Source organism: Betta splendens, chromosome 1 (assembly GCF_900634795.4).
Source record: "Betta splendens chromosome 1, fBetSpl5.4, whole genome shotgun sequence".
Taxonomy (NCBI): domain Eukaryota; kingdom Metazoa; phylum Chordata; class Actinopteri; order Anabantiformes; family Osphronemidae; genus Betta; species Betta splendens.
This window is the reverse complement of record NC_040881.3, coordinates 3,892,101-3,909,990: the sequence shown is the minus strand read 5'-3', so window position 1 is coordinate 3,909,990 and position 17,890 is coordinate 3,892,101. Positions and strand designations below refer to the sequence as shown.

At 49.9% G+C, this 17,890-nt stretch overlaps 1 protein-coding gene across 1 annotated transcript in view; it reads right to left on the bottom strand.

Moving 5' to 3' along the window:
• Positions 1-385: 385 nt before the first annotated feature.
• The window catches only part of grin2ab (glutamate receptor, ionotropic, N-methyl D-aspartate 2A, b), a 70,665-nt gene continuing 53,160 nt past the window's right edge, over positions 386-17,890 (bottom strand). The window contains 11 exon segments of the mRNA XM_029162041.3: positions 386-4,438; positions 4,440-4,779; positions 4,873-5,629; positions 5,957-6,140; positions 7,345-7,583; positions 8,194-8,381; positions 9,976-10,136; positions 10,837-11,066; positions 12,427-12,552; positions 13,933-14,086; positions 15,185-15,353. Of these exon segments, the coding sequence (XP_029017874.1) occupies positions 3,788-4,438; positions 4,440-4,779; positions 4,873-5,629; positions 5,957-6,140; positions 7,345-7,583; positions 8,194-8,381; positions 9,976-10,136; positions 10,837-11,066; positions 12,427-12,552; positions 13,933-14,086; positions 15,185-15,353 (3,199 nt within the window). The 3' untranslated portion in view covers positions 386-3,787.

The window sequence follows — 17,890 nt, the reverse complement described above, 5'->3', positions numbered from 1 at the left end:
ATGTAAATGTCATCCTGCACTACTTGAATAATCTGTCTTTAATTAGTCCCCTTTAGCAAAAAGCACAGTGAAGCAGTGAGAACCACGCTGTCGACAGGGTAATCATTTTTAGAGAGAGAGCAGCAAAGTAAGAACTTCTCAGTGCCGGACTCATACTTTGATACGTTTTCTAACAGCGGCTATAAAACCTGCTTTTAGCCAGTAATGGAAAACTTCAACGTTTTAGGAAATAGGTTTTTCTCCTGCTTTGGAGAACTGGACAGTGAGATGCTCAGTGCTGTCATGTCTGAATATAAATCTACTGCCAACCACTGAGAACCAAGAGAACGGGTAGAGACACTGAACCTGAGCAGCTTCATGACAGGGAATCAAACAGACCCAGACAATTAGAAAAATGTAACCTTTACTTATTTACAGATTGTACAGAGGTACTGAGTGACAAGGTATTTACAACACAACTAGTAGCTTAAAAACCCCTGAACTCATACACAAGTGAGATACACAGCAAGGAGACCGAGAGAACTACACACCAACGCACACCTCCCCCGTTATTAGACTGTAGTGTGTGTGTGTGTGTGTGTGTGTGTGTGTGTGTGTGTGTACACCTGGCCTGAAATGATAACTGTGGTGACATTTCCCACAGCCGGCGTTGTGCAGAAGCCGAGAAGCGTAATGTATGTGGTGCACTGAGCAGGGGTCGAGGCGGACGTTGGCGCGTGGAGCCCCGTAGGTCTAACTCAGGGAGAACTCAGGTGTCGCAGCAAAATAGGTACCACCAGAAACACGAGCACGTCATGCAAGAAAAGAAAAGTCCAAATTAAAAAAGAAAGAAAACTAAACTGAAGGTTGGTGTAAAAATCTTTGTGATGGTGGACACACAAAACTCATTCTACATGTTCCCTTAACCACAACAGTACAGAAGCAACATGTGTGTGAGGCTGCTTTTTGTGTAACATCAGTAAGAGGCCAGGTCAAATGTTACGTGTGGGACGAAGGGAAGAACACGAGTGTGCGAACACACACGCAGACGCACGCAATCACACACACACACAAACACACAAACACGCCACGAACAACCTCTAAATACAAATATCATCCTCATTCTTACATAAATGCCTGCACAGTGTAAAAACACACACACACACACACACGCACACACACACACACACACACACACACACACACACACACGCACACACACACGCACACACACACAGAGGTGAAACACAGGCTCGTAGTGGAAAAGAACCGTGTGGGTGGGAGGGGGTTCTGATAAACCACACAGGCTGGACTATCATTATTCACTGAGCGTGACTCACATGAGACCCAGCTACGTGTAGGTAGGTGACTGGTAACCAGTCTAACCCAGCAGCGTGAGGACTGTACAGTGAGGCCCCGACCGACACGCCAGAAGGAAAGAAAAGGCAAGAAAAGAACTCACAGAAGAATCTAAAACATGCCAGTCTTTTTTCAAAGAAGCAGAAGAAAAAGCCACATCGTCATTGAAATGAATTCAACACTTAATACCATTCAAATCAAACAAATGAAATCAGTTTCTAACACTTAAAACAAAGATTTCTCTGTACAGAATTATAATATTGCAACCTGATATTGTGCATATAACTCACACACCAAATCGTATAAGGTGACCAAAAGAGGGGCAGCGTTTGCTTTCAGAAATTCCAAACTGTTGCATTTCCTGCAGCCAATATATATATATATTATATATATGTACGTGTTTGTGTATGCGTGTGCACGTGAGCGTGAGCGTTTAGAGAATAGGAGTAATGGAGACAGACGCTCAGCTAATAGGGTATCAAGTCCTTTTTCCATCAAAATCCTTGTGCTCAAAAATCAATGCCCCACTCAGTAGATTATGGATTTCTACACTCATGCACACACTGCCGGCTGGTCGAGTGTGTGTGTGTGTGTGTGTGTGTGTGTGTGTGTAAGTGAGCGTTGCCTCTGTAGCGAGTCACTTTGCAAACTCTCCGCGTTGCCACGTGACTCCCTGCTGACACACAGCACCGTGTTCTTGCCAACAGAGAGCCACACAAGCACCAGATACTCTGACGCTCGTCGGGGAAATTGAATCTGATTAAATGTGCAGCGGCGGCGCACTCGGCCTCTAAATTCACTGCGGAAACATTAACTCCGGCCTCGAGTTCTTTTTTTGTTCAATACAGAAAGTTATTAGAAACAAAGTACTGCATCCTACGAGATCCAGTGCTGAATAGGATGAATCCTACTACTGAACTTTATTGGTCTGACACTCAATCTATGCTATAGATAGAAGCAGGGGAAGAACAGAAGACAAAGGAATAATAAATAGAATAAACCAAAACTGATGGTGGGAGAAGCAAAGTGCTAGAAGGAGGATGAGCACAATAAAAAAAAGAAGAGAAAGATTAAGAGTTGTTGTTGTGTTTACTGTTTGATGCTGTAACCATTATCTTGAAAAATAAAAACCACACTTCACAATGAAAACTGTCCCTAACGGTGCCCTAAAACCCAGCGGCAGAGAGAAATAAGAGAAAGGAAAACATCGATACAGCGAATGACTGAGAATATTCATAGTTTTCAGTATAAAAGTGTTTTTGGTCAAACGTCTGTGTTCGGTGGCAGGGTATAAAATCTACAAAGTGCACAAAGAGAAGCTATCTCATAGCCTCGACACACACACCCACCCTAAACTACGATCCTACACTACTGCGTATGTGCATGTGTGTGTGTGTGTGTGCATACATATATATTTATATATAAATATATATCTGTGTGTGTGTGTGTGTGTGTGTGTGTGCATATATGACCCTGTATAGGAGTTAGACTGTAACACAGGGCAGTAGGAAGCATGCAGTATGACCTGAAGGCTAGCTAAGAGGAAGAGGAAGCAGAGACGCTCGACTGTGTGTCTCTAGATCTAGAAACACTAGAACACACACTCTCGTCCTGAGAGGCGTCGACCCGCTTTCACGTTTGGTCCGCTTTTTGGAATGTTCAATCAACTGACATCAACGATAGCAAACAGTCTGCCTGTGTGTGACGTATGTATTGTTACGCACGCTGCTCCCCCCTCCCGTGTGTGTTCGAGTGTTTGTACATCTGAGGGGCAGAGGCTGACACGCTCCTGGCGGCCGGTGGTCCGAGCGGCACCGGCGCGGACCGGTTCCGGCCGGGACCGCTCTCGTGTGGGGAACCAGCAGTGCAGTGTGGAGGCTCAGACCACGGACGGGCCGACTGCAGGGATCGTAGTGCAACGGGAGGCACCAGGAGGGTGGGCGTGTGCGGGTGGAACCTGTGTGTGAATCAATGGGGGGGGGGGTCCTGCGTCCCCCGTCGTCTCCAGGATGCTGGTGACAGGGCGGCTCGTCTTCCAAACAGTTCCACCGGCTTCAGGCTCCCAGTTGTTCCATGTCCATCGCTCTCGTCAGAGTTATGGTGTGTTTGCGCCTCGTCGGCCGCAGCTCGAGGCCTCTGCACACACCGACACGCACACACACCCCTGCTTTCATCTTTTATGGTGCCTCCAGGTTTCCCCGTGGCCCTAGACCTGCCCTTATACAAGGTGTGATAAAGAAACAATAAATTATTCACTCGGCATCACCATTAACCTTTTAGTCCGGAGCGGAGCGTCCTGTCGTTCACCTGTGCGTGTGTGTGTGTATGCGTGTGTGTGTGTGTGTGTGTGCTTAGAATCAGAGCTGCCTGGTCCGGTCACACACGCCTCGCGCTCGCGTGCGCGCGTGTCATGGTGTTTGAGTAGGACTAAGTGTGCTGCGTGCGGCTCTCAGACGTCGGACTCGATGCTGGGCATGCGCCGGTACAGCCGGGGCCTGTTGCCGCCGGCGCTGGAGGCGCGCGGCGCCGTCACGTAGCTCATGGGCTGGGAGGCGGCGGGCGGCACCATGTAGGCCACCACCGCGGGCTCCTGCTGCGGGTAGAACACCTGCTGGTCAACGAGGCCGCCGTGCTGGTTGATGTGGTGGTTGCCGTGGTTACCGAGGGTCAGCGACATGGGCATCCGCTGCTTGTAGAGCTCGTGGGCGGAGCTCCTCTGCGGCGCGCGGTTGGCCGCCTGCGAGCCCGAGTCCCGCTGCGCGGTGCCCGGGGCCGACTGGAGGAACGGGTTGTGGGACGGCCGGTCGGGGAAGAGGCTCTTGGAGCGGCGCGGCAGCGGCAGCGGGGCGTCCAGGCTGTGGTGGTGGGAGGGAGACGGGGAGGGCGGGCTGCGGCTGCTGAAGGGACGGTCGGAGCGCATGGTGAGCACGTTAGCGTAGGCGCCCTCATCCAGGGTCAGCTCCCGCTCCCTGTCCCTGTCAGGCAGGCTCAGCCCCCGCAGGTGGGCGTGCGGCTGCGGCTGCCGCTCCGGAACGCCGTCGGGAAGCATGTTCTCATAGGAGTGCTGGCGACTCAGCTGCAGCTGCTGGGCAGACGAGGAGGGCGGGGAGGGGGGACGGGGACGGGGAGGAGGGCTCGAAGTGGCTGACCAGGCCGTCGCCTTCGCCCACCAGGCCCAGCTCGCTCTGGGGCAGGTAGTGCGTGAACATGTCGGCGCCGTGCGGGTGCGAGTAGTGCGAGTGCAGGTGGTCCTCGCTGATGTCGTACAGGTTGCCCAGGTGGGTGCAGGCGTCGCAGCGGGCCTGCGCCGAGCGCACGGTGTAGAGGCCGGAGTAGCCGCTCAGCTTGGTCAGGCAGGAGCGGCAGTGGCCGGGCCGCGCGCCCTGCGAGCCCTGACCGGCCCCCGGGCCGTCGAACGAGCCTCCGGACTTGTCCTTGGCGCTGGAGGGAGGGAGAGAGAGAGGGCGAGCGAGAAGCGTTAAACGCACGGGCAGGCGTCACAGCCACACATGCAGAGCAAGGAAGCCAGCGTACCTGCTGTGTGTGTACGTGCTGTACTTCTTGTCCTTCAGGGAGTGTAAGTCGGCCTCGGCGCTGTGGCTGTGATGCAGCAGGCTGGCGCTCAGCTGCAGGATGGGCGCGTCCGCCTGATGCGAGTGCGTGTGAGTGTGTGCGTACGTGCTGTCGGGTGGAAACAGGTCAGGGGGGTAACTGTGCTCGTCGCCTCCCCCCTGGCTGTCCCGCTGGTAGGGGGGAGCCGACTGGAGGCTGGCCTGGTCCGAATCAATGGAGTAGATCTTGCCGCCGCCCCGCTTCCTCAGCTGATTGATAGGCTTAAAGCCGCCCCTCGCCGCCATGGAGTCCGAGTCCTTGTGCGACGGCGGCCGGCTGGAGCACTCGGAGATGTCGGAGTGGGGCGGCTCCTCGGGCAGGTAGCGCTGGCTCTTCATCTGCGGGGGCACCGCTCCGGCGGCCGCGGCCGGGCTCGAGCCGGGCCCGGGAGATATGACAGTGGGCTGGGTCTTCAGAGTCTCCACGCTTTTCTTCCACAGGGCCCGCGGCTTGGACGCGGAGCAGGCCGGCCCGGCGAGCCGGGTCTTGCTGTTGTCGTTGGTGATTGACAGCTGGGGCTTGTTGGGGCTCTGGTGCGGGGCTTTCTGTTGCCCGGGAAAGGGTGCAGCATTGTTAAGGAGGTTTTTGTGTCGCCCGGACAATGACAGGAAACCCTGCGGACCAGCGGCGTTGCTATAGAGACCAGGACCCTTCTGAGGCAGACTATGGAGTGAGTTACCTAGGAGACAAGGAGAGATGCACCTCAGACAGCAGATACAAAAGATGGATGTTTGGCCGGATGCTCGGCCTCTTAGCCGACACATTATCTGTTGCCGTGAGGGGCCGTTGGGAGCAGCTAACGCCTTTCTAATCATTGGGCAACCTCGTCCTCGGCCGTCAATTTAATTACTGTATGGAGTCCACAACAAGGTGAGGGGAGTCACCTTCACTCTGGCATACGTCGACTGTAAAGAAAAGACCAAACAACCTCTGTACGTGACAGCAGTGCTGTCCCTGATGTCACATGGGCATGAAACACCGAACGGACCCGGTCAGTGGACGGTACCTTTCCCCGACATCATATCCAGGATGCCCGGCTGCAGCAGGACCGTGTTGCGTTTGGGCGAGGCCATGGCGATGGACTTGGCAGACTTGAGCAAGTGCAGCATGTTGGCCTGAGGACTGAAGTCCAGCTCAGGAGTCTTCTTCTTCATGTCTATATGGACGCCGTGGATGCAGCTCCATATACCCTGAGGGGGAGAGGAGGGGAATGTGAGGAAAACTGGTTTATTTGCAGGGTCTATTAGCCGGGACCTCCGCATCCATTGCTCCAGTGCGCCTGCAAACCTTAACCTCGTATTGTTGTGTGATGTAGCTGGAAGAAATAATCACCACCTCTTTAGATGAACTGCTGCAGAGGCGCCTGGAAAATTAAATTTAGGTGATGATGTCACTGGAGGGGGCCTTTGAGTGCAAGGAGATGTTCTTCCTAGATCCACTTAACCTCCAGCATCGCTGCTTCAGCGTCGTACGCGCACCGGGAGACACACACACCCATAGACACACATTGCACTCTTTTTGTAAAACACTTAATGTGTGAAATGCTGCTCGTCTGGAATAAAAGCCCTGCCTAACACAGAGGCACATAAATAATGAAAGAATGGTCTGTCTGGGTGTGCCCATTTGTGCTTTGTGTGCGTACATGGACTGTAGGTTTGTGTGTGTGCGTACATGGACTGTAGGTTTGTGTTTGTGTGTGTGTGTGTGTGTGCGTGCATTCGTCTGGCTCTGTGTGTGTGTGGTCAAGCTCGTCCCACAGCTCATTGCACCTGCATGTGTGGAACCATTTTTAACTTTGTCAGACCAGAGTTGCTTGTGTGGGCGAGATAAAGCGAGAGAGAGAGAGAGAGAGAGAGAGAGAGAGAGAGAGAGAGAGAGAGAGAGAGAGACAGCTTTGTGAGTGTGCGTCCACGTTCTCGTCCTCATTCCTCTGTCCTTCCATCCACATGTGCAGTACTGAATGCATCTCTGCCCTCTCTGACGCGGGCTCTTAATCACTCTACCCTTGATTCCACAGCACAGAGATAGAGATGTCCACACATTTCCTTTTGACAGTTGTGTGGGTTTCAGAGAGCGAAAAATCGGAAGCTTTCTTTGAGATGCAGCTTTTGCACTGGAGACGGCAACAGAGTAATTATTTTGATGTACCGTGTGATCATCAAACTTGACACCAGAGGGGTTTCAGTTATTTTTCTGCACTGTAACCGCACTGAAACATTTATGTTAATTGAATATAAATACATTTCATTTATCCTGTGGCTCCCCATGTGTTCTCTGCGTTCTCTTTCATGCTGTGGTTCTGATGTGGAGGTTGCAACAGTTGCTCGTACAACCTGAATCCGTGCTAGGACGTTTGATCGCTCAGCTAATTAGAACGCTTTCCTTCCTTCTCACCCTGCTGATAGTGAAGAGCAGCCCTGGCCTCCCGGAGCAGACGCCAGTGAAGCAGTATCTCAGCCTCCAGTAGAAAAGGTGTTCAGAAATGAAGGTGAGGATGGAGAGGCCCATGGCCGTGGCCAGCATGTAGAAGACCCCGGCCATATTATCCACATCTAGCTGGCTGGACATCACCTCATTCTTCTCGTTGTGGCAGATCCCAGTGAGCCACTGGGCCTCCAGCTCCTCCATCTCACCTGTTGGAAAGGGACCAAGGCCAAAGTGACGTTTACGGCAGAGGGTCGTGGAGAAGAACAAGGTGAGAAACAGTAGCAGGCGCAAAAACTAGGGAGGGAGCAGTGGGCAGCACAGACACATCATAATGAGGGAAGATGGAGAGCAGAAGAGAGGAAAGGAGAGAGGTGAAGTGGTAAATAGCCTGTAATGGAAAGGAGACAGGAGGTGGAGTGGAAACGGCTTTGCTGGAGGAGGGGGAAAAATTGATAGTGATGGAGCGATAAGAAATGATGGGAGGAATTATTATCAGCGCTCGCGTGTCTGCACACAGACGCGTGCGCTTGTCCTGAATGAAAGGCCCGATGTAAAGCGCAGCCCTTCGCCGGGTTCAGCCGTTTGATTTGTGTCTGGCTCATTCTCATTCCTCCACTCGCACCATCTCACACCTTATTATACAGAACAATCTGGAGGAGTAAACATAGCAGGACACGGTGGGCACACACACATCTACGCAGAGTAATGATGATGAAATGGTGTGTTAAGACTGGCGCCTGATAGCTGGGGGGGGGGGGTGCTGAGGAGCGCATCATCTGTAATAACTCCAACAAGTGGCCTCCGGCAGCGCCTCACCGTCGCCTATGATGCTCAGTATGGCCAGGTCCACCAGCCGCTTCCAGTAGGAGCCCTTCTGCAGAGCGATGCCGTAGCCCGTGGTGGCGAAGATGTAGCCGCTGCCTATGGTCACCAGTTTACAGCCGTCGTCTCTGCCGGCCATGTAGTTCAGCACCGCAGCGTCGTAGATGAAGGCGTCCAGCTTCCTGTAGCACAAACATTCTGGATTCACATCACTGGCACAGTTCAAGGGGTCTGTACTGAGCTCGGAAAGTGAAAGAGTGACATGAGACCCAGTACCAAATACTGTGATCACTTTACTTCAACAGTTTACAAGAAAAAAAGGTCGTTTTCAAATGAAAGTCTAAGTTTGAGTTTGTATTGATTCCATGTGAATACTAATAACACTGCACTGTGGGACTTTTGTGGTCCAGCTGATCCTCCTAACGCACAGGCTGTGACAGACCTTTCCTCACGTCCACAAACAAACCACTTTCATTACCGACAGTTCTCTGCTTTCTTGGAGCTGAAATTTCTCATGCAAATCAGATTTGGACTCAGGCTGTGACTGAGAGCACTCCCCAGCGTGCACGCTGGCAAATATTCAGGCTCACAAAGATGTCTTTGTCTGGGCACAGGCGGCGTCGTTTAGGTTTGGGCTTTATTCTGCTGTGACAGGGTGAATGCAAACTTAGGGGCCACAGTCTGTGTTTGGGCCTGATGCATCTGCAACCAGGACCCCAGAGCCCATCTCCAACATATGCATGTATATAAACAGGAATTCATCCGTTCACCTAGGGGCACATGATATATGAATGAACAGAATAACCCTTGAATTTAGTATTTGCACAGACAGTATTAAAGCATGCAGCTCTTTGCATTTGTAGGATACACTCATCTGCCACCGTACTAGAAAGTCTAATTTAACATAACTATTTCCATTAATTATAAAAGGCAAAGCCGGTGATAATTCTACTATATGTTTATCACAGAGGCCGCATTAGTGTAGTATATTAAGAAGTTCTAGTTCTAATGTTTTCTAATGTTCGTTACTCAAACACACTGTAATAAAAGTCCACCATGCACTTAAAAACAGTAGATTACACCCAGCTTCAAAGTAATAAAAGCTGTACCTAATAAAGTGGCCAGTGAGTCTGTGAGTGAGACAGTGGAAGTGAATTTGACTCTAGAGCTCCAGTGTTTACAGATGCTTCTGTTCAAACACAGATTCTTGCCTAAGGATTCAATTAAAGACCCCTGTGCTTTATTATATAGTTTCCAAGTTGTTCTGTATAAGCAAAGTCTAATATATGAGACATGAAGAAGTAACCTCATCTTTCTGATGTGCCGCATCAATAACGTAAATGTAGGAGGCAAAAATGTAAAACCATGTTTGGAGAAAATATCCTGACGATCAAAGCGGGCAAAGCTAATGAACAAATATCAGCCGTGGCGCCGTTTAGCAGCGACAATGAAGGTAGCAAACTGGAGAACAAATTACAGTCTCCCTGTTTTGGCAGCTCCCTCTTTCCAGCAGCAACAAGACTCCATAATGAGCACTTGGAGACAGGGTCTGCGTTTTACCGCCAGTGACAGAAACACTCGGCACAGCCACTGCAGCGTTTTAGCATGAGCTATTCCTGCTGGGCACCCTGGGGTCTGCTCTCTGTGCGACGCGACGTCTTTTTCTGTTTGTTTTCACATGTTCTTAAGCATACTTGCTGTCTCCAAAACAGAATTACCCTCTCAGGTATAATAAATCTCAAGCTGACGTGAGTTGGCCTGACAGGTTTAAAGTACCCGGTCTTGAGGCTGATCAGCGCATCCACGACGCCATTTTGATGGTATCTGGTCATGTACTGATGCATGTCTGGGTAGTTCTTCCTGATGTTGCGCTCGGTGCTGCCGTTAGGAACCGTCCCGAAGCGAAATGGAGGGGAGTAGGAGAACGGACTCTGGAACTGCAGGGGAGAAAGGAGGAGAGGAAACAGAGATGGATTATTTAAAGAAGAACGTGTCTGGAGGAGACAAGCGCTCACAAAGGAAGAGAGGAGCGAGAGCAACGGGCTCGAAAGCAACGAGGAGGAAGGAGAGACGGCAAGAGGAAAGGAGTCGAGAGAGGACGTCAGGCGAAGGGTGCGAACGTGAATGAGAGACGCGCGCGGAGCAGAAAAGAGGAAGAGCGGCGAGTGACAAGAGACGGAGGAAGAGGAGGAGGAGGAGGGAGGCGGCAGAGACAGTGGGACCCACTCATCAGTCATCATCATTGTGTGTCCAGCCTAGCGACCACTGCCACACACACACACACACACACACACACACACACACACACACACACACACACACACACACACACACACACACACACACACACGTAAACGCACGCATGCACCTCTGATCCGTGCGGCGTGCACGTGCGTGTGCACGTGGGTGCGCTGCGCTGGCAGGGCCAGTGCGGTGACAGCTACGGCCAGAGGGTCTGGGCTGTCGAAGCCCAGGGGGGCTCCCAGGAGAGCAGTGTCTGGCCTCAGGGCTGGCATCCATTACAAGAGCAGCCCTGTGTGTGTGTGTGTGTGTGTGTGTGTGTGTGTGTGTGTGTGTGTGTGTGTGTGTGTGTGTGTGTGTGTGTGTGTGTGTGTACGTGCGTGCGTGCCATCCCACCTTCTTGTCAGACAGTCCAGTGACTTGGTCCACAAACTCCTCCTGGATCATGAAGGCGGCCAGGTTGGCGGTGTAGGAGGCCAGGAAGATGACGGCGAAGAAGGCCCACACCGACACGATGAACTTACTGGTGGTTCCTTTTGGGTTCTGCACGGGCACGGAGTTGTTGAACACCAGGCCCCACAGCAGCCATATGGCCTTACCGATGGTGAAGGACGGGCCGTGCGGCTCTAGAAAGCAAAGAGAAGAAGAGGATGTGCTGGAAAATGACGCAGGCTTGTTTTCCATCATCGCAGACGCTCCGTTTTTGGTCCTGTCCTGCTCATTAACACACTGAGTCATTGTGATGCACTTTGAGGGCATCATGTTTTCTAAATGTGATGTATTTGTTAATCAACTGCTGCTGTATAATGCATCTGGATGTAATAAGGAGCTGGAGGAACAGAGAGGCTCTCACCACGGCAGCGACACTGTAAAAAGTATGACCAAATTATAAGATTTTATTTTTATTTATGACCACAGCTCAGTCAGTTGCTTAAATACATCCGCGTTCACTTCTAATGATGAAGCCATTAACGAATGCAACTCGCAAAACTCTGCCCACGAATCTGATGGATATAAACAAAATCGTCGTGCAGCAGATATGATGCTGTGATGCACAAAATACTCGATACAAGCAACAAATCAAGGAGTTAAAGTGGTAGAAACACAGAAGACAGATTTTCCTGAAGCAGTCGCGCACACGATGTGAATTGACTTTGGTCTGGAGTCGTTGCAGCTGCTGCACATAAAGCTCAGAGTTTTACGGCTGGAAGAATAGTTTGACCTTTAATTAAAGCTAGATTAAACACTGATAATACTCTTGACTTCACAGACAGAACCATAAGAATAAAAAGATAAACGGGTAGTTTTTACTTCAAACCTCACCGTGACACTAAAACTTAAAATTGACCTAGTAAATAACACAACAAAAGAACAATGTGTCATTTTATGATTCGTTTTTTATATGTTGAACACAGTAAATTACACATGAGGTGAATATCACTGGACAAAGATCAGCCAGTGTTCCCCGTCCCTTCCTTGTCGTCTGACGACAGTTATAGCTCGTATTTACAGTCCAGACACGAGGAGAGGATTTCCTTTAAGTCACTTTCACGATTCTCATAAAAGACCAAAGTGTTTGTGAAGTAACATATTTGCCATCGCTTGTTAAACACATTGAACAGAAAAGAGAGGAAACGTATGATTTACACATTCATTTCCTTGAGCACCTGTGTTGGCCTTTACTGTGAACAAAACAGTAGCTGTCAGAGGTTCGACTTCAGGTTCCGCCTGCGATTGCGTCACTAGGAAGGAGAATCATTAATGCTGCGTAACTGATCCGTTCAAAGCCGGAGTCATAACGGGTCATTGCTGCTTCAGGGGAAGCGAGGAGTGTGTTTGAGTGTGTGTATGTGTGTGTATGTGTGTGTATGAGTGAGTGTGTGTATGTATGTGTGTGTATGTGTGTGTATGTGTGTGTGTATGTATGTGTGTGTATGTGTATGTGCGTGTGTGCGTGCGTGCGTGTGTGTGTGTGTGTGTGTCTACCTTTGCCTTGGGCCAAGTTGCGGTTAAAGCCCAGCGGACTGACAAACTCAAAGAGGAAGACGGCGATGGCTGTGACGATGAGCAGCATCACAAACATCATCACCCAAACAGATGCACTGAAGGGCTCTGGAGGAAGCAGAGAGAGGGCGGGTTAAAGACAAATCAAATACTGTACGCCAGACGCCGATGGTGCGGCGGGGGAGCGGAAGACGCACGGGGAGCGAGGGCCGGAGAGGGGAGGAAGAAAAGATGATGGGGAGAAAGGGAGGCAGACAGAGTGACGAGGCGGGGGAGGATGGGAGGAGAGGGAGAGTTAGTCACAGAGAGCTTGATGGAGCACATTTCCATATTTCTCATTATTCCCTTGGATCAGAGCTGAGAGAGGGAGAGGCCTGGGGCGGGGGGATGGTAGGGAAGAGAGAGAGAGAGGGAGGGAGAGAGAGAGAGAGAGGGAGAGAGAGAGAGAGAGAGAGAGAGAGAGAAAGAGAGAGAGAGAAAGAGGGAGAGGGAGAGAGAGAGAGAGAGAGAGAGAGAGGGAGAGAGAGAGAGAGAGAGAGAGAGAGAGGGAGAGCGAGAAGAATCAAACTCACAAGGATCTGATGTGCCCAGCTGTAGGCATGTGTGTGTGATCTGTTTGTGTGTGATCTGTGCATGTGTGCGAGAGGCTGCATGTGTAGCAGGGCACGAGTTCAGAGAGCGGGATGAGCGCCAGGGACACTGAACCCAGACAAATTGTGTGCGAGTGTGTGAGTGTGTGTGTGTGTGTCACTGTATGTGCAAGTATGTGACTGCCAGGGTTAGCCAACCCTGAGAGATTGTGCGCTGAGGTGCCTCTAATATGAGTGCGAGAGATACTGAACCGTCACTGATACCCTGGCCCAGGCTCAACACACACAAACCATTTGTGTCTTAACACACGTACGGACGGAGCGTTTTTCTTTTCCACACGTCCTTAGTTCAACACACAAAAAAACCTGACGCGCCGCGTTTTTTTTTGTACACACACACACACAAACACCGGCACGAGGCTCGAAACACAGGGACCGAGACGCACACACGGTCCAATAAATCCTCTCACTCGCTGCCTCGCGCCGATGACAATGCAAGACATTAGGCAAACACAGAGGAGCGCTTCAACTTCCAGTCGCCTGAGCAAGTGGAGGAGACGAAGAGGAGGAGGAGGAGGAGAGGAGGCCAGTATCAAGGATGCTTTGTCTGAGCTGACTTTTCAAAAAACAGCTGGCACGCTCCACTTCCTCTGCGCTGGTAGAAAATATTAATGTGCTTAGGGTGTTGAGGCCCAGATAAAGTCAGAGTACAAGTAGAATTTGGCCAGCACATACTGTCTGAATAAAATATTCCATTTTATGTGCAGGATTTTGCCAACATGTAAGCACCTCCCTCTTCTCTGCCCCCAGAAGTTGGCTCGCTGGGGACATGAAACGGAGTAAAAGATGAATAAAAAGGGGAGATTTATGGCGGAGGAGGACAAAAAGACGGACGCACCGAGGAAAGCAGAGGGCGACACGGTCCCGTTGCTGCGAGACACCATCACGCTGATACCGGTCTCCACAAAGGGCACGGAGAAGTCGATGACCTCTGACCTCTCCTCGTTGATGGTCAGGGAACCGACTGCCATGGCTGCCTTCTGGTACACCACCTGGGAATCACACACACACACACACACACACACACACACACACACACACACACACACACACACACACTGAGCACGCGACTCGCTGACAACGTTACAGAGCTCAATGTTTGGACGGCGTCACACAGCCTCCTTCTTTTATCTGGGATGTGAAATATCAGCGACCGGGGGCACGAGCTCAGAATGTCAGCTGTGGTTGCGGGGCATTTTTCAACCATCTTAGATGAAAAGTAAAAATGCAGCTGTCTTCTTCGCGGCGCCACCGTTTCTGGGTGTCGGGATGTTTTCTGACAGATGGAGAATTTGCTCGAAAGCTGTCGCCTTTAGTAGAAAGTAAAATGTTATGTTCCCTCAGATTAGCTTCTCTCAGGCGTAATTGTCTGAAGGCTCGTCGCAGTCTGCTCCCATAAACATTATTACAATGTATAGATCACACTGTCACGTCGCATTATCAGAAACTTGGAATTTCAGCTGTAACCTTTAAGTATTTTACTGTTGGCACTTAGCTTTAATTATGTCCACGACTGAATAAATCATTCGCAGAAAGATAAATGATAATCATCGAAGAAGCCTGGAGGCATCACGCGTCTGATGAAACGTCCAAATCTGCACTTTGGAGCCTGAGAAGAAAACACTATTAACAATATAAGCTCTGTGCATATAAGCGTGTGGGCGCCTCCTCAGCTTAGCGCATCTGTAGACTGCAGCTTTGCAGCTGAGGCCACAGCTCAGTTTACATTTCGATCAAATGCTGCACCTTTGGCAGTTTGTTAATGTTTGTTAGGAGCTACAGTGCTTCTCCACCGGAGGATCGATGCCACTTCCACATCTGCTCTGAAATATGAAGCTACAGCCAGCAGTCGCTTTGCCTAGCTTACAATAAGGCCTGGGGCTACAGCTGGAAGACACAGACTTATCGCTGATCTTTAGAGGTTCAAGTGGGTGGATGTTTGTACAGCTAAAAACCAGCCGGCCCAGCGCTTCGCTCCCGTTTCCAGCCTCTGTGCTAAACTGAGCTCATCCGCTGCCGGCAGTGGCTCCAGAGACGCGGACGCGGCGGGCGTCGCTGGTCTCATTTGACTTCCGGGAGCGGCCGCGTACCTCTCCCACCATGCCGTTCCACACGTTGTTGATCTTCTTGCCGTGCTTTCCGTTGGTGACCAGGTAGAGGTCGTAGGTGAACTTCACGTTCCTCGCGATCTTCTTCAGGATGTCGATGCAGAATCCCTTGCAGCACTGCTTGATGTAGGCGCCGCCCGTGGTGCTGTTGCTGCAACACACAGACACACACGCGCTCGCATTTAGGTCATACTGTCACGTACCAGGGGACAGTGGGGCGTTTCGCGTGGCACGTGAGTAACCGTCCGCTCGCCGCCTGCACATCTGGTGGTTCCATCAAGCTGTAAAAGGGAATTATGACAGTGCAGACTAACCATAAACAGCGCTGAAGGGCGGCGTGTGTGGATGCGTGTGCGCTCCCCTTAGTGCCAGCTAACCAAACCAGATGAAAACACAAGGGTACTGAGCAGATGCTGCCGGGCTTTAAATAGAGCCGGGCTCTGCAGAACAACCAGCCCCCATGATTAAAATATCAGCTGTCCTTCCCCTTGTCTCGCTCCTCATTCCTCTGCTGTGTCCTCCCGTGTTGGAGCAAGCGCTTCTCCAAAGCTCACCTACGTTCTACCTACACACACCGCAGCCGCGCAGGCCGGACGCAGGACGGAAACGCATGTTTGAGTAAACTTTTCTGACAGGCGTCCCAGCGGACGCCGCAGAAGTGAACTAAACTGAATGGCTGGATCAAGTTATTCTCATAATCTATTAAACCCTACCAGCATTTTCAAAGGCATTTCCATGAAAAAATAATTCAGTTTCCATGTGAGCAATCTTTGATGTAGCATACATGGATTGGAACAGCAAGTCTGTGACCTTTTCACTTGCCATTTTAGCTGACTCCCGCTCGAGAGAAAGTTCATAAAGAACTGACGGATTTGCACACAGTGAACACAGGAAGGACTGTCAAAGAAATGAAAATCAAAGGATTTAAAGATCTGCTAACAGCGCCCGACTGCAATGTGTGCTATGTGTCTATGTGTAAGTAATGTGTACAGTAAACGAGAACACAGGCTCCAGATTGTGTGTGTGTGTGTGTGTGTGTGTGTGTGTGTGTGTGTGTGTGTGTGTGTGTACAGTAGGCGCCCCAGGTGCTGGAATGCAAACGTAACGCATACATTAGCTCAGGCCCAGCTGAGCCTCCCCAGTGTCCGTATGTCACCATGTAGACACACACACACGCACGCACGCACGCACACACACACACACACACACACACACACACACACACACACACACACACACACACACACACACACACACACACACACACACACACACACACACACACACACACGCAGAAAGTTGAAACTATGCAGCACTTATATTGGTCATGCGGTCTGTTTGCTAAAAGTAAAAGAATCTCATTCTTTTCTGAGAGACTCGTAGAAAAGAAGATGGATTTTGTTCAGTTAATAGTAAATTAATCTTCAATAACACTGATTACAGTTTATTCCTCCGGTTTTCCTGAGCTACATGTAACGCTTGTCTTGTCCTATTTCATCCTATTCCAATTAACCCAGAACCATTTAATCAATTTCTCTATTGTCTGGTATTTGGACATTTATTGAATTTATGACAATAATGCTATAATGACTCATAAGAAAAAGTCTGTAGAAAAGATGGATTGTGGAGCCGGGACTGTGTTGTAGCTAGTGATCGACCAGAAATATAATATAAATTGCAGGCAGAGCGATGAGCCAGTGACAAATAAACCTGTAGCAATTATGATTAATGTACCCATAATATCAGGCTGCATACAGATGAGCTCAGATATGAACTATATTATAAAGAATCGGAAAGAAAAAGAGTCGGCCGTGTCCTGTCACGGTTCCTATTGAGATGTCATATATATAATAGATAATTGGAGCTTCTTTGAGAAATCCTTCTGCCTTGTTTACACACTTGAGAGGGTCGGCAACATGTTTCAGACGCCGCAATGATGTCTTTTAAGTTATTGTTCAAAGACAAAAACTTTAGTTTGACACGTCGATGTTGAAAGGGCTGTTTAAAGTTCTCAGCTGGGCTAATGACGCACATATAGAAACACTAAAACCAAAATCCTCAACGTTTACGCCTCATATCAATATACAATGTGTATATGTTAAAAGTCGTCAGCTTTACACAGCATTAATTTTATGATGACACTAATAAAATGTTAAATATCCTATAAAATCGTATTTGATCAAGCAGCACTACAAATATGACTGTTATCATTCAACAGTGATGACAGAAACTAAATATCCATATACGATGTCGTCAAATAAACGTGGTAAAAATAAGAAAGCAGGTACGAGATGTTTTTTAAGTGAGTGTAAATGAGAAGGGCGTATTCAGATAAGGTTTATTTGCTTCATTACAGAGGATACAGTGTAATTCTCGCTTCACAGTTCAATGAAAGACTGAGTCAAATCCAGGTGAAGCGCTGACCGCGCTTCCAGAGGGAGCGAGGAGCTAAGTGACCGTTGTAGGACAGCACAGGCTGGAGAATGAGGCTGAACCATAGCCTGCAGATACGGTGTGTAAGAGCCCTGAACGCAGCATCTGGCACATCATTGGACATAGGAGCTGCAGCATAGCCGTCTACCACAGACAGCAACGTGCTCCAGCGACAGAGCTAAGCAGCTGCTGTCAAGTTGAAAGGTTCTGGTGTTGCTTTGGCCACGAACGGGTCGTTAACAAGCCGTTGGCGTG